Source organism: Petromyzon marinus, chromosome 22, assembly GCF_048934315.1.
Source record: "Petromyzon marinus isolate PM22_M1 ecotype Great Lakes invasive population chromosome 22, UKy_Petmar_22M1.pri1.0, whole genome shotgun sequence".
In the NCBI taxonomy this organism is placed as follows: domain Eukaryota; kingdom Metazoa; phylum Chordata; class Hyperoartia; order Petromyzontiformes; family Petromyzontidae; genus Petromyzon; species Petromyzon marinus.
This window is the reverse complement of record NC_133688.1, coordinates 16,495,583-16,511,984: the sequence shown is the minus strand read 5'-3', so window position 1 is coordinate 16,511,984 and position 16,402 is coordinate 16,495,583. Positions and strand designations below refer to the sequence as shown.

Sequence of the window (16,402 nt, the reverse complement as noted above, 5' to 3'; positions counted from 1 at the left end):
AGCCCTTATTCAAAGAAGATTAACGCATTTCATCATTGGGAGGCCAAACTTTAGCCCGAAGGACTTTGAGAAGTCCGGGTAAATTGAAGAAGACCAATAAAACGCCTCTTTAAAAAAATTCTGCCGATTATATCTCGTCCCGTTATCAGGCAGCCGCTAATGACCACTACCGGCGAGATCCTTTGGCGGCTGTAAAGTGTCCCAGCGGATGGTGCGGAGAGAACGCGTGAGGGGCTCTTTAAACAAACAAAAAAGGTGAATTAGTCAAACCGTGGCCCCGATGATAATGGAAGGGAGGGGACGAGAGGTACTCTGCCCCAAGGCACCTTCACTCTCGGGCATTTGTCAATACTTTGTAATTGCCGCCGTTCAAATCAATTCCCAGCCCCCTTATTTAGCGGGGGTTTACCAATACAATGAGACCTGGGGCGGTCAGGGTGGCTTACTCCAAAGGGGACAAAGGTGTGTGGATTGGGTAGAGGTTGAGTGTGGATAGGGGACGGGGGGGGGGTTAGCTTACTTTACCAGCTGGGAGATAAGCATCAGAGGGAGCCCGATTGTCCACAGCCATGCATTTACCTGTGGAAGGGGCCCTTCAATTTCCATCTCAACAGAGGCTCCTTTGGTGAGAAAAAGGAAGGAAGCGACATTCCATTCTGAGAGGAGACTGAAGGCATTCCGACAATTTGCTGACACCCACCACCTGCCTGGAGGTTCCTCGCGTTTTATAAGCTGACCCCAAAAGTCGTGATTTATTTCGCCGTGTCTCTTCTGTTAATTTTGTGGTTCTTTGTCTTCCCCCCCACCCTCACAAGACTTATTGGTGCATTTCCGACCCCGGGCATTTCGGGCGCACGTCTGGAACGTGGATTCGAATGGAAGTTTATCAGTCGGGCTTTCAAGGGGCAGCAAATATTTACCCCTAATTTTGAAATGAACCTCCCTTGTCGGTGATTTATAAGTGGACACGTATGAACAAACAATGTCTATTGCACCAATCCGAGGAAGGACACGGATCATTAATTCCAAGCTGTTGTCAGCAATGCCGGAACTTTGATGGGAGGGCAGTGAATGCATTGGGTTTACAGAGTTCACGCAGCCTCCTTCCAGCTCGTTACAAACAGAAGCATTGCTCCAACAAAAACTGACAATGCTCACAACTCTCCCATGCTTTACAGCCCTGCCGAGGGAGTTGCCATCCCATCATGGAGTGCCTTTTTTCGTCTCGAAATACCGAGTCCAATGCACATACCGAGTCCAATGCGCGCAGATGTCACAAAAGGCCCATGGCTGCTCCAGCTTTGCCAGCGATTAGGCGACACCCACCCATAATAGCCAACCATCGGTACAGGTCACTGGTGCCGATTGAAATTTGTTTTTATTCTTCATAAAAACACATTTTTAGCCTACAAAGTATGTCATAATAATAAAACGAATTAAGTCTTACGTCGTGCTCCCAATTGTGTTTCCCCAAAGTTCACGGCAGGACTACTGACTTACGAAAACATATATAGAATTACAACGCAACGATGGAAACGGAAACACGACACTGCCAATCCTACCCACACTCAACGCACGGGCCACTTCTTCTCCACTGCTGCCCTCGTTGTCTCGGTGGCTCCTCCACCCCCTCCCCATACCCTCATTTCTAAGTTATTGCTCAAGACCTGCTCTTCTCCTCTCTCATGTTTGACTGCTGTCGCCATTCGACGCACTCGATGCCATTATTACAACACCATAGGTCTCTCGTCATATTTGTCACACGAAACACACACCTCTACAATCATTGCATTCACCGCTTCCACACGCTGTGGTGTCACTCCCCCCGCGACCCCCCAAATGCTGCACGGCATCGTGTACATATCACAGATTCTAAACGCTCAGCGAATTAAACATCTGTCATCCCACGTATGCACACACAGCACATGTCCCGATAGTCAGAATCTTTATACATCCTGGAGAAATACAGTGAGCTATGGAAGCTTTTTTCACAGACGTCCAGTAGTAAAAGTCTTCCAAAAGCTCACAATCGGCTGAGCAACACAATAAACAACAACCACTGACATTTTATTTTCAGATGCAAGCAAACATGTTTGTGCTCATGTCAGACGGACCGTGTGCAGATAGTAGAAAGAATACTGTCATTGTGAAGAGCTGCCGGTTTATTGAGATAGGATTGCAAGGCACAGTCAGATACGGCCATGGTGGGGTGGGCTGTAACTGATAAAAGACTAACTGATATAAACGTGCAAATAACGTGTTTTTTTTTTACAAAACTAGCATTGTCCTCTTTGCGATATAAAAGTGACACAAATTAGCTTCCCCCACGCTTTTTTAAGCATGTGTAGATTTCTACACGGAAACATATGAATCGTGGGGTCAGAATCAGAATCTTTATTTATCATGGAGGAATCCGATGATCGATGGAGCTCTTTTTCACAGATGTCCAGGAGAGGCGCTTGCTGTGGATTTCATAAACGCAAAAAGAACAAACCACTATTTGTTCGCGCAATTCGGAACGCCAGATCGACCGATGGAACGTCGACGAATCTCAGAACTGTTGGAATGTTTTGGCGCACGTAACTAGTAGAGAGAGACGGACAACTGTGGGGAAATTGACCGTGGCGAGAAACGGATTGAAGGGAGGCAAACTCGAGGTCACCCAAAAACTAGACAGCTGCTTGATGATGGATTAAAGAGAACATGGAAATGTTGGAGGAGAAATGCCTCGGGCGTGAGAACTGAAATACAAATTTGCCAGAAGAATCGCCAAGTATGTATGTTGATCTTCTTTCGCGCCGTACGTAGCCAACCGTGATAATCGTGTCAGCTGATCCAGCAGGCCCCCAACTTTGACCATGGGACGGCCAAGCTCCATTGAGTCACACACACAAACACATTTACAAAGAGGTTCTGTAGCCTCTCCCTACAGTTAAGAAGACAGACACTAAGAGCTGGCCATTAAAAAGATAAACAACATTGACCTCCAGACAACGAAGGAAACTGTGGAACGAACCAAACGCGGTCAGATTTGTGAATAGGCGAGGTGGAGAGGGTTGGGTTTTGCCTGTGATCACCACGAGTCAATCTCAATCTGCTGGGGAATGCGGGACACAGTCGGGTTCGGCCCCTCCTCGTGTCAGTGCTCCAAGTGATAAGAGTGCAGTGCCCTCCCCTCATCCGTCCATCTCTGCGCGCTTGCCCCTGGCCACATCTGCTGCTTCCCCGTTGTGTGTGCGAATTAAACGCGCGCGGGCAGGCGATGTCATCCATCCATCGCTCTCTCTCTCTCTCCGCTTGCCTGCCTTCTCTCAAGTCTCTGCGCCGCCGCTGTGTGTCCCCGGTTTAATGTATGTCCTCGCATTCCTGCCTGCCCCTAGACACTGAGTGAGGCAGAAGCATGCATTCATGATGTGCGCGGGGTCACCAACCTTCGGCCGTCAACGGATAAAAGAGAAATAAAATTAAATAAACGTGACAAAAACCCATGTGAACGACCCACCAACTCCTCGAAGGTCAACTCAACAACAACAAAAAAAGAAAATACAGTAAGGGAAAGCGTTTGCAGTAGTGCACGTCAGTGGCTTAGCTATCGAGTGTGTAGGCTTTGCAACTGCACCAGGTCTAATTAAATGTATTGCTATACTCTTTGGTTCTATTGGGTAAAGTCACGTAGGTGAAAATAAAATAACAAAAAAATAACACCAAGGCCCATGCCAAGCACGCTACATAACTGGTACACATGTACAAGAACAAATGAAATCACATTCATCACGAGTTAAGCATCATCTCCATATATATAAAAGGCAAAGTTGTGAATGTGTTGCGTCTGTTCAAAATGTTTAGCCTACTTCCCAACATGCAACAAACTTGAACTTTGCCATGTGGCTACTTTCCAGACTGTACACCATGCAAAAATGATAAAAATACACTTTTGTGTTTTTTTTTGGGGGGGGGGGGGGGCGCTCAATAATGCATATTTTTTTTGCACGCCAAGTGAGCTGTGACGTCAAATCTGTCACGTGACCCGCGCATGTGGAAGCGTAACGCATTGTAGTGTAGCGGTTAGCGCGCTGCGCTACGAACCCGGCGACCCGAGTTCGATTCCCGCTCACGGCCACCACTGGTGATGATTATTTGAACCGGTCCTGGGCCTCCCCTAGGTCGACTCAGCCTCAAACGAGTAACTGCTGTGGTGTGTCAACATCGCCACTGGGGAGACAAAGGCGGCCGCCCGTGGTGAATCCATGTCCCGGGCGAAGCCGGGATGTACAGCTAGTATAGATATAAAGTATTCGGATGATGTTTTAAGCAATGACCCTTCTTTTAATTTGAAGGGTGTAACTTTACATTGTGAGCTGCTGAGGAAATTGGGAAATGTGAAGGTTCAGAAGAGTAGCCGTTTGAGTTGGCGTGTGAACATATTTCTGATCACCGAATAGCAAAGAAATTTGCATTTTTAAAAACATTTTAAGGTATGCAACTTTAAAAAAGATGTTGATTATGTATCAATTTTTTAAAGTGTTTGTACAAAGGTATATGTCAATTTTAAGTCATGATCTAGGAGCTGACAGCTCTCGGACCAAAGCAGCTGCTTAATTAAACTCGTAAATCAGGGGGCGAGATAGTGAGCAGTGTGATTTGAGCACTCGCACAGTCACTCATTCAACACACACACACATTAATTAACTTATTCATTCAACACACACACGCATTGATTCAAACAAAGACAAACACCCATTCATTTGAACACACAAACAGATCTCCAATAGTTGGGGAAAGTGCTGTCAGCCTATATGCGACAGCATGGCGTGGCCAGAACCACGCCCGGTAGCTTTTGTCTGACGTTTTTGCCATACGGCACCATATGATCAGTTAAGGCTGAGTCGACCCAGGGGAGGCTCGGGACTGATCCAGTTCATCTAACTCGGGTAGCCGAGTTCGTAGTGCAGTGCGCTAATCGTTGCACTACCGCTCCCCCCCCCCCCCCACAAAGACAAAGATCCCACCCTCCCCCATATAGCCTGAACAGACTGTCGGGGCAAGTGCTGTTAGCGAGCATCTATGAAGGCCGGCACGGCATACGCGGGGGTGGGTGGGCAGCACCACGCTCGGCCGCCTTTGTCTCCCCAAATCCTGATGTTTAAACAGCACAAAGAATTGGTCACAGGTGTTGCTCCTGAGCGGGGTTGGTGGCGCAGCGCGAACCGCGGCCACCCACTGCCCTCATAGGCAGCTGACATGGCACAGTGGGGGGGGGGGGGGAGGCTGTGTGTGTGTGGGGGTGGACGAGGGAGGGAGGTTCGCAGAGCGACACAGCCACGCAACTTTCTTTTGATGGCAAAAGTGCTGAAGCGACCTTTTTTTTACCCCCCCCCACCACCTCTCTCCCGCTCTCTCTCTACCAAAGTCGAAGAGAGAAACATTCCTCGGCTTCCAACCCCCTGCAGACCCCGAGCTCATCGAAATCCTGGCCACTGGGGGAAGCGAGTGGGCACAGCAATGTGCGTTGGGAGATTTTGTTGGTTTAAAAAGCAATACATAAGATCCCGCGGAACACGACTTGGCGTTCCCGGCGCGTCTTGGGACTTTTAGCTGCCAGATCGCATCGTTGACGTGATCATAATCGATTTAAATAAATAAATAAATGTGTTGGCCCTTGCAGCTTTTCATTGTCACCATCCACGTCCCAGATCTCATCGCACTTCGAGAGTCAAGGGCGTTTCGCGTCAACAGAAAGGGAGAGCGAGAGAGAGAGAGAGGAAATGCTACGGCAGCAACCGTAACAAAGGCATAAAAACGTGGGGGGGGGGAGGGGGGGGGGTCCCCTCCCTCCCATCGGTACACAATATAACACGATTACGATTAGACTGATAAGAGACATGGAGCGTGGAGTGGGGGGGGGTCGTGAACATCTGTGCAACCAAATAGGAGAGCTTCACAGCTCATCGGATTCGTCCAGCACGAACACAGATTCTGACTGTGGCTTGGCACGCACGCTGCGTCGTGAACCGGTCCAGCGACGGCTGCCGTCAGTGGCGAGCGGCACCCGGACCGGGTCACGGAACCTCCCAAACCCACACGCGCGCACGGACACCCGCACGTCTCAACAACCCGGGACTGCCTAGCGCCGTGAAGTATGGATAAGAAACAAACAAAAAAGGGGGCTGGACAGTAAACGAATGCGCTATCGTCATGATGAACTACGCCGGAATAATAGCAGCGATGTATCTATCCACTGTACACACACGGGCGCGCTTGTGCATTCCTGACACTAATTCAGAGAATGGCGACGATTCCCCTCGTCTCGTTTCCAACAGGAGGTCCTTCTCTCGCTCGCTCGATCTCTCGCTCTCATACTTCGAGGTTAACGCTTTTCTCTTTTCCAACGGAACAAGCGAGGGCGTTCATTGGGCAGGGCGGTGCCTGGAAACGACCAGGCCAACAACAAAAAAACCACGACAACGACGACCCCATCGTCTACACCGTGCAGTCGTCTTGAAAAAGCACGAAATTTAAGTCGGGTTCCCACCCCCAACCCCCCAGATGCGAATTCGCAAGGTTGGTGATGCGCCGATGTCTCAGCACGTCGTCTCTCCCAAAGCCACGCTGGGGTTTGAGCCTGGCTAGTGCTCGTTATGGGGCATACCGCCAGCTGTGGTAGTTGACGTAAGAGGCACGGCCACAAATAGTCATTGTTGTACTGCAACTTGTGTGCGCCCGCGATCGATGTTCCCCGCCGTCACCAACTCGAACCGACCAGCGTACCGGGGAGGGGGGGGGGCAAACGATGGGTCCAAATAACCCAAGCGCGGTGTAGGGAAGAGAACCTCATCCAGCAGCGTATTGACACAGAGGGCTGCACACACACGCGCGCAGTGCTTAACAAACCACACAAGCCATGCGCGTTCCATCGCAAGCAGCACCCCCCCCCCAACTCTCTCTGCACGCCACTCGGGGGATCAAGGGGCCTCGCGAGCAGGCAGGTATGGGCGCATCATCTTCGACGCATGCAAGCGAGGAGGGGGCGGCTGGAAGGGGGGGGGGGGTTAATCGTGTGGCGGCGGATGCAGTCTCTCCCCACGACTTGCTCTACGGGTCGGCTTGCAACACAGCGGTCTGTGTGCACCGTTGACCCGTGGGCCCCCTTAAATCCCCTTGTGTCTCAGCCGTGGGCAGTGCTTGGCACGGCGTGGCTCTGGCTGTTGAGCTACACGATGCTTTGTGGTGTTGTCTTACCCCAGGCCGGGGGTTACCGGCTGCTTGACCGCTTTTCAGGGGGTTTAAAGCATCATCATCACCACCGTCACCGACGTGAAAGGGACTTATCCGACTGCAGGGGAAACGGGACTGCGTGCATCAATCCCTGACCCGGTTCGAACCTCACTCAACCGAGCAGAATTACACACTCCACACTCTATTCGGCAGCTTCTACCACGATAGCCCCCGAACCAATAATAACCTGTAGGATATTCAAACCACGAATATGCTCAATGAGAAGTTATCATCACTGAAAGAGGCGCCCACACCATCAGCGCCAACACAAATCAACATCGCCATGACCACTAGAAAGCAGCAACACCATCAAAAAGCATCACCGGCACGATTAGCACCAGCATGCACCATGTGTTTCACCACCAGCACCATCAAGAGGACAACTATCACCACCATCATCGGTAGCACTTTCAGCAGCAGCATCATCATCATCGGTAGCACTTGCAGCAGCTTCAACGCCACCAGCACCATCATCACCACCACCGCCACCAGAATCATCACCACCGCTATCACCAGCATAATCACCATCAGCACTATCACCACCACCATCATTAGCATCAACGTCACTAGCACCATCATCACCCCCATCACCACCAGCACCAGCATAATCATCACCACCACCACCGGAATCATCACCACCGCTATCACCAGCATAATCACCATCAGCACTATCACCACCACCATCATCATTACCATCAACGTCACAAGCACCATCATCACCCCCATCACCACCACCAGCAGCAACATCACCATCATCACCACCACCACCAGGAACCTCCCTCCCCAAACCCGCACGTCTCGTGCTCTCTCTCACCCAGGCGCAGGGTGAGGTTTATGGCCTTGGGGTACTGCACCCCGCGAAGCATGGTGGGGCTCTGCCACCACGTCGTGTCGTCCTGGTTGTTGAAGTCCGTGAGGAAGGTGGCGTTGTGGTGGAGGCGCGCGTCGCTCGCGTCGCACACGTGGCACGACTTTGTGACGCCCGTCACCCCGGTCTGCACGCAGTACTCCTCGGCGGGCGATCCGCACGTGTTGGTCGCCTCCACCGTCACGTTGAAGGCCGCGTTCACGAACTCGGGCAGGCACCGCTGCGGCCGTCCCTCGTCGTCGTAGCATTCGTCCATGGCCGAGAGGACGCCCTGGCAGAACAGCAGCAGCATCGCCGCCGCGGTCGTCATTGCCATCATCGCCGCCGTACTCTGATGCTGATGGTGATGATGGTGGTGGAGCCGCCACCGTCGGCGGAGCGAGATCGGGAGGCGCGGCGCGGTGCTGCGCGTGTGCGCCATGTGGAGTCGCTCTGAGTGGGAGGCGGCGGCGGCGGTGGTGGCGGTGAATGAAGCGAGGCGAGAGGGCGAGGATGGGGAGAGCGGAGGGGAGAGGTGGGGGTTGGGTTGAATGAGACGAGGCGAGATGGAGAGAGGTGGGGGGGTGAGAGGGGAGTGTGGAGACGCGGGCGGGCCGAGCAGAGTACAACGTCTCCCCTCCCTCTCAAATTCTCGATCCTCGTTCCACTCTCCTCACTGCTCCACCTCCTCCCCTCTGCTGTGCTCTGCCTCCTCCTCCCGCCCGCCCGCTCGACACCGCTCGGCACCCACCCCCCTCTCTCGGGCTCTCTCGAATCAGCGATGTCGTCTGCTGCCTCGCTCACAAGTAGACGATCATTCGTAAAAAGCCCAATTATCATCATTAATCAATAACACAGCTGCTATCTTCAATGTAATCATCATCGTCGTCATCATCATTGTCGTGAATTGCATTTACACCATCCTTCAAACACTATCTTAAATAATCATAAATATAACTTTTAAATATCATCATCAAAACAATTCTGAAATTTTTGCACAAACAGTAAATCCCATTTACATAATAAACAACGCTAATGACCAATTAATAATAATAAGTAATTGCACTTACATCCTCATCAACAACACTTTTACATTTCACCATCATCACCAATGATCATCAATCATCACCACCCCACCCTTCCTATTCTCATGCGTGTTCAAATCCCGTCACCCTTCGCTCTAACCCACCCATGACCCATCATCCCTCGCTGCACCGCGCATCTTTCGTCAGCTGCCCATGCAGAACATTTTTCCAGGCAGACTCCCCGCCCTCTCTCCCATACCGCGGGTACCCGGGCAGCTGGCCGGCCGGCCGGACAGCCAGTCATCCTGCACAGGGGCCGCGTGAACGCCACTCATCTCCTGTGACGTTCAACTCGACAGCGATCTCTGCGCGACTGACTCTTTGCTTCTGCTGCTGCAACTGCTCTAATCCCTGACCCTATTGCGCGCTATTCCGTTTGTCCGCCGGGGATGTGAGGGGTCAGCGAACACTCCTATTATCCGCGACCTGTTCTCCCTATTATCCGCGACCTGTTCTCCCTATTATCCGCGACCTGTTCTCCCTATTATCCGCGACAGTTAAACACCGCATTGACATAACGCCTTCACGATCTATCCCACAACATAAACGAAATATACTGTTGCTCGTGAGAGACTATGCGAATTAAATGTATCGTGTTGTTCGTGAACCCAAATCGTGGCCAATTAATCGAATTGCGACGGGAGGATGGAGCGAATCCGTTCACGAGCGGAATGTCCACTCGGGTTGTCATTGTGCGCCTGTTGATCGCCTCTGAGAGTGCCCCCTTGCGCTCCCCCTAAAAGGGTTTAAAAGTTCGCGATGCTGCGCGTTTCTGCATTTCGTCCGTAGGTGGGCGTCGGCAAGGCACGGCGCCAATGGCTCATCACAGCGTGGGAATGCCACCTGTTGGTGGAAGCGACCCCGTGCAGAGGCACTTGTGAGATCCACAAGCTGGGGCACACACATGCACGCTCACACACACATGCACGCTCACACACACATGCACGCTCACACACACATGCACGCTCACACACACATGCACGCTCACACACACATGCACGCTCACACACACATGCACGCTCACACACACATGCACGCTCACACACACATGCACGCTCACACACACATGCACGCTCACACACACATGCACGCTCACACACACATGCACGCTCACACACACATGCACGCTCACACACACATGCACGCTCACACACACATGCACACACACGCACCACCACCCACCCCACCCCGGCCGTTTTATTCACGTAACGCGAGACGAGAAGTGACCGGGTGCGCTGAGCTGCCAACACTGGACCTGGGTTCGAATCCAAGCAGCTGCTTGTGATCAATGAAACCGGCTTTTCATGTGTAAGTGTATCGTCTCGGTCCGGTCCCCTAAGTCATAATTGAGAGCATGGTTGCACGTGTACTTCACTTTTATTCCTCACGCCTTTTGCTTCCATTATTATATTTGCACTAAATGGAACCTTTTGGCCAGTATCAATGTATTACCATTTCTGACAATAAACAGGAGGTGTTAAGATTTCTAACCACCAAATGGAAACCTTTTGCAAGGAATCAAGTTCGCATTAACCACACACAGTACTTGTGGTGAGCATGCAAACAAATATGCTCTGACAGTATATGCATTGACACTGGTGAGACTTGGCCAATCAGTTTCAAAGACAAGGCATTTTGCCCACTTCAGCAATTGTTTCTTATTCTTGGTTCTTTCGGTAAAGTCACGTAGAAGGGAAACAATAAAATAATAAAAATATAAAACAATAAAATTCTCACGACGTTTCGACTGCAACACAAGCAATCATCATCAGGTGTGAAAACCACAACAAGAAAATGTCCTTGTGGTTTTCACAAGAAAATGTTCTTGTTGTGGTTTTCACACCTGATGATGATTGCTTGTGTTGCAGTCGAAAGGTCGTGAGAATTTTATTGTTTAATATTTTTATTATTTTATTGTTTCCCTTCTACGTGACTTTACCGAAAGAACCAAGAATATGAATCCCTGCAGTCACGAAAGCTTTAAATCAAAATTCATTTGTTTCTTGCTGTGGTTGTCCCACCTGATGATTTAATTTATTTTATTTTATACCTACGTGACTTTAACGAAAGAACCAAAGAGGAAGGCATATATTATTCGAGAATGTTTGTTTGCATGTTCACCATAAGTACGTGTGCTGAATGCAGACTTTATTCCTTGCAAAAGGTTTATATTCGGTGCTTGAACATTTTAACTCCCGTTTCATTGCCAGAAAGGGTAAAACCTATTATTTTTTAAATATTTTTGCACTGTTTGTGTTGTATTCACGCGTGTTTCGTTCGCGAACGTTAAACACCTCGTTTGTTGTGCAATATTACTTAAGGACCCCCTCTCTCTAATCGTTGTCTGCAATGTTGATGTTACTTTTTCTCTCTCTCTCTCTTTGTTTTGTTGTCGCTGCCATCCTCACGCAGCACCACGGATTTCCCGTGTAAAATAGCCGGGTAGCTGGCTAAACGGGATCACCCCCGCGCGTGTGACAAACAAACAAAAAACCCCATCACATTCAATGTGCTTCTGTAACCATCCAAGCACTGTCCAGGCTCAAAATTTGCCGAGCTTCCACAATCCGACGTAGGTTGGACGGTATTTTGGTTGATCTGGTCCATAGGTGGACAGTTATGGATAGACGCCCTTCCCAATAACTGACGGTAACACAGGTGGCATGTATTTAACAAGCCTGCCTGCCCCTGCCGATGAGACCCAGAAGATGGACACCGCTGCAGAGTTTGCTTGCTTAAACAAAGACTGCGGAATAATATTAGTCTGGAAAGTCAATAGGCAGTTGGACGAAAACACGTGTTTTATTTATACGTGGAGACAGGCCAGAGAATCATGCTTACAGTGCATTTATCCATTTATGTATACGACATTTCGGTCGGCAGTCTGCCTATGTGCCTGTAAATAGGAACATGCCAGAGGACGCCTGCCAGCGGAGATGGAGCAAGGCCGTGAGTGATGGTGGCGGCTTAATTGGTGAGGGCTTCATCCAGCAGTGAATTGACCATGGCTCATGATAATGAAGCGAGAGGTCGACCGATTGTCTCTTCCCCCCAACCCCCCCCCCCCCCCCCCGGGGAAATTCTATTAATTGGCATCACGATCTTGGATCGCGATTCGATTCAGGAACCAGGCCCTGCTTGTCTCGTTCCACCGCCCCGGTTATGCGTATTCATTCACAGTTAAAGTTTCAATCTCACAGTTTGACCAATACAATATAACAATGGCCTTTTTGTAAAATCGATCACTTGCGCACGGGAGGAAGACCTTCCACCACGCCACGTGGAATCGTGAGAATCATGGGTGTTGTGTGAGTGTACGTGACGCTGGTAAGTGTGGGCTGGCGGCGGCCGAGGGGTGTTGGTGGCCACGTTGTTCGCAGCGGCCGGGAATCGAACTCTGGTATCTGGGTTCACAGTGTTCGTGCTCGAACCACTGTGCCCCCACACCCCCCCCCCCCCCCCCCCCCGTACACATTTATCGCGAACGATCAAGTATACGGGAGCTGTTTTTTTTACGTGTATGAAGCATTACCTTAAGTGTTTAACGCAATTCCATTTCGGTTTAACGAGCAGTATTGTTTTGTTCCTATTATTGCAAGTGTAGATGTTTGCTCAATTGTATTTGCAAAGAGTACAACATTCTAAAATGATGAGGAACCCTCGTTTGAATCATTCTTGATAAGCAGCAGTATTAACGAAAGGGAACGCATCCTAGCTCAGCACACGGGAATGGTGCAAGTGGGCCGCGTGCTGAATGTTGTTTTTATATTTTTCCAGGTGGTGTATAAATAGTAATCATCTCCGTTTGTATCTCCCTCGAGGGTTATTTACAACCGTGCTAACTACTGGCATCATCGCACGAGACGAAACGTCCGTTTGTAACTCTCGCAGTGAGAACGGTCCATGGTAGCTGACTTCACGGAATTAATTCTGAGACTCTTTGTCCACATGATGGTGTGCGTCGCAGTAACAACGGATACATATTTTATTGTTTTATTGTTTCCCTTCTACGTGACTTTACCGAAAGAACCAAGAATATGAATCCCTGCAGTCACGAAAGCTTTAAATCAAAACAACGGATATGTTTTGATGTGTAATTCCCAGAGGTCATTGTGTTGTATTTATGTGCAGTCATTACTGACGATGTTGACGATAATGGATATGTTAATGACAAAGTCGGTGGTTTTGTTCATGTGTACCACTGCTAATGTGGTTCGTTACGAGTATTATTGTATTTACTTTTAAACATTCTTTGGTTCTTTAGGTAAAGTCACGTAGAAAGAGAAAATACATAATTCCTGCAGTCACGATAGCGCCAAATCGACTTTTAAACATTGTTCAAGGATTTTCAACTATGGGCGTTTATGATGTCAGCTGATCCCCCCCCACCTCATCTCTGATCATGGGATGGCTGAGCTCTATTGAATCGCACACAACACATTTTGCAAAGAGCCTCTGTAGCATCTCCCGACAGTTACGAATAAGGACACTGAACAGCTGGCCATTATGAAGATAAACTTGTTCATGGGAAAGGCAAACAATGATCTACTCTTACGAACAATATCATGGGCTGTAAAGCGACCCTGGGGGGGGGGGGGGGATGGGGGGCAGCCTTTCAGCACTTGTGTGCGATAGTAAATGTTTGACATTGAGCGTTTCATATCGTGTAAAGCATCAAGCCACAAGCGTCCTCACGGCGCACGCATGACTTGAGGATGGGCAATACTCATGGTCGGTTTTTTTCAATTCCCTGGTACAATATATGCCGTTTGAGTCTACTCGGGGCGGGTGTTGTGGGCACGTCGTCGTTTAAATGGAACAAAAGGTCCTCGCTGTGAACTGGGTCTTGTGTGTTTTTTTTGTTTGTTCGTTGTTGGGTTCAGCTGCAAACATCTTTATCCCAACTGTGCCCACTATAAAGGAGAACAACAAAAAGGCCTGGGGCTCACAGGTTGCGTGTCATTGTGAAAGCTTAGAGAGCTGGACAGAGAGCGAGCGAGAGCGATTACAGCGATGGGACGGGGGGGGGGGCCAAGGGACTCGGATCTCCCACCAAGGCACCTCCGATTAGCATGGTTGGTGCGACGTACGGCGCGAAAGAAGTTCAACATACACATGCAAAAAATATTCGATGTCCACCCTTGGCTACTCTACTTGCCCACCTCCCCCCTCTTTAAAAAAGAAAACCATGGTCTTTTTACTGCTGGATGAACCTCCCCATCCACTCTAGCCACAGTCACCGTTCCTCGTGGTCTCTCGCAATGCGCTGGAGGGAAGATTCCTTTGAGTCGCAAATGCTGAGCGCAGCCAACAAAAGGATGCCCGGGAACGTGAAGCGTTCCTCCGCTCCTGTCTGCCCTCAAACGTTTGAGACGAATCGCGAAAGGTGCCTTGATAAGTGCCAAGTTATCGCGATGGTCATGATTAAGCAGCGAGCGTCAATAAGGGTAGAATGTACGAACTAACCGCGAGAGGGGGAACGGTGGGAAGGGAGTTTAAAAGATGGGCAGTGCCAGCAACGGAGGAAAGAGAGACGCTGTGGCATGTAGCGAGGTGGTCGAATACTGTACGAGTGTGAGAGGATACAATCTGGTAGAACGAGTCCTTGACATCGGTGGAGCAACTGTGGCATGACGCTCATCGCAACAATGGCACCGTGGGTAGTAACAGCGATGCATCAGTGACAATGATCTTCCGTTTGTATGCCCGTTTGAGATGCAATGGCCCGAGTTTGTAACCGCGTGTTTTGAGTTTGTGAAGAAATTTATGGTGGCATCTGGGGTCACCAGATGGATCCCATTTTGCACCTCCTTGCAAAAGCCTGTTGTTGGACGATGATCGATTTATGTGAGTGATGCATTACGCGTTGCACTGCAGTCACAGTTCGGGCATCTGCTCAATTCCTCCACTTGCGCAGGAAGTGGCCGCAGGTCGCTCCGTGTGTGTACTTCTAACGTGGGCAAGCGAAGTCCCGTGTTTTTTATGGGCAAGGAGAGGGAGGGAAGCCAAGGCGATTCTACGGTGAGCGACTTGTTAGGGACATCGCAGTTTGGACCACATTTCTCACCACCGGTTATCGGTGCCTCGCAGGGTTCATCAATCAACCCAACTGCTGTACGTTGAACTTTTATCAAGCAGAGTTGGGAGCCGCAACCGCTAACAGATTTGTCTACGCATCAGCCGCACTTGCTGTACCTCCCGCGATTCCGATTAGCACGGTTGGCTACGGTTGGGCAAGAAAGAAGTTCAACATACATATTGCTCAGTACGGCAAGTAGCAACTTTTTTAGAATTGAGAGATAATTTTGCATAGCAAATAAAAGCAAAGCAGCTTCGGCTGGAAGTCCCGAGGCACAAGGAGTGTGTTTAGGAGAGATGGAGGAGGGTGGCATGAGTTGAGACTGTCGCTGTATTAGCCAGTGCTGCTGTGCAGGATTGGAGGTGGTGGGTGAGTGGGTGATTGATTGGGTTATTGAGTGGGTGGGTGGGTGAGTGGGTGAGTGAATGAAGTGAGTGAATGAAGTGAGTGAGTGAAGTGAGTGAGTGGGTGTTTGAAGTGAGTGAGTGGGTGAGTGAAATGAGTGAGTGGGTGAGTGAAATGAGTGAGTGGGTGAGTGAAGTGAGTGGGTGAGTGAAGTGAGTGGGTGAGTGAAGTGAGTGAGTGGGTGTTTGAAGTGAGTGAGTGGGTGAGTGAAATGAGTGAGTGGGTGAGTGAAGTGAGTGGGTGAGTGAAGTGAGTGGGTGAGTGAAGTGGGTGGGTGAGTGAAGTGAGTGAGGTGAGTGAAGTGAGTGAGGTGAGTGAAGTGAGTGGGTGAGTGAGTGAAGTGAGTGGGTGAGTGAGTGTAGTGAGTGGAGTGGGTGAGTGAAGTGAGTGGGTGAGTGAAGTGAGTGAGTGGGTGAGTGAAGTGAGTGGGTGAGTGAAGTGAGTGGGTGGGTGAGTGAAGTGAGTGGGTGAGTGAAGTGAGTGGGTGAGTGAAGTGAGTGGAGTGGGTGAGTGAAGTGAGTGGGTGTGTGAAGTGAGTGGGTGACTGAGGTGAGTGAGGGGGTGTGTGGGTAGGGTAAGTGGGTGAGGGGGTAGGTGATTGAGTGGGTAAGTGAGTGGGCGAGTGAAGTGAGTGGGTAAGTGAGTGGGTGAGTGGGTAAGTGAAGTGAGTGGGTATGTAAAGTGAGTGTGTGGGTAGGGGAAGTGGGCGAA

General features: G+C 50.0%; 2 protein-coding genes across 3 annotated transcripts in view; one reads left to right on the top strand and one right to left on the bottom strand.

The window, feature by feature from the left end:
* The window catches only part of LAMC1 (laminin subunit gamma 1), a 111,640-nt gene extending 102,795 nt beyond the window's left edge, over positions 1-8,845 (bottom strand). Inside the window, exon 1 of one of the 2 annotated variants that reach the window (XM_032958817.2) lies at positions 8,090-8,845. In XM_032958817.2, the coding sequence (XP_032814708.2) occupies positions 8,090-8,564 (475 nt within the window). In that variant the 5' untranslated portion in view covers positions 8,565-8,845. The remainder of the gene's footprint in view (positions 1-8,089) is intronic. The other variant, XM_032958816.2, reaches the window with a different exon arrangement.
* A 2,190-nt stretch (positions 8,846-11,035) lies between these two features.
* LOC116944914 (transmembrane protein 268) overlaps positions 11,036-16,402 on the top strand; it is a 79,978-nt gene continuing 74,611 nt past the window's right edge. Inside the window, exon 1 of the mRNA XM_076068773.1 lies at positions 11,036-12,534. The gene's annotated coding sequence lies outside the window, so the exon portion shown is untranslated. The remainder of the gene's footprint in view (positions 12,535-16,402) is intronic.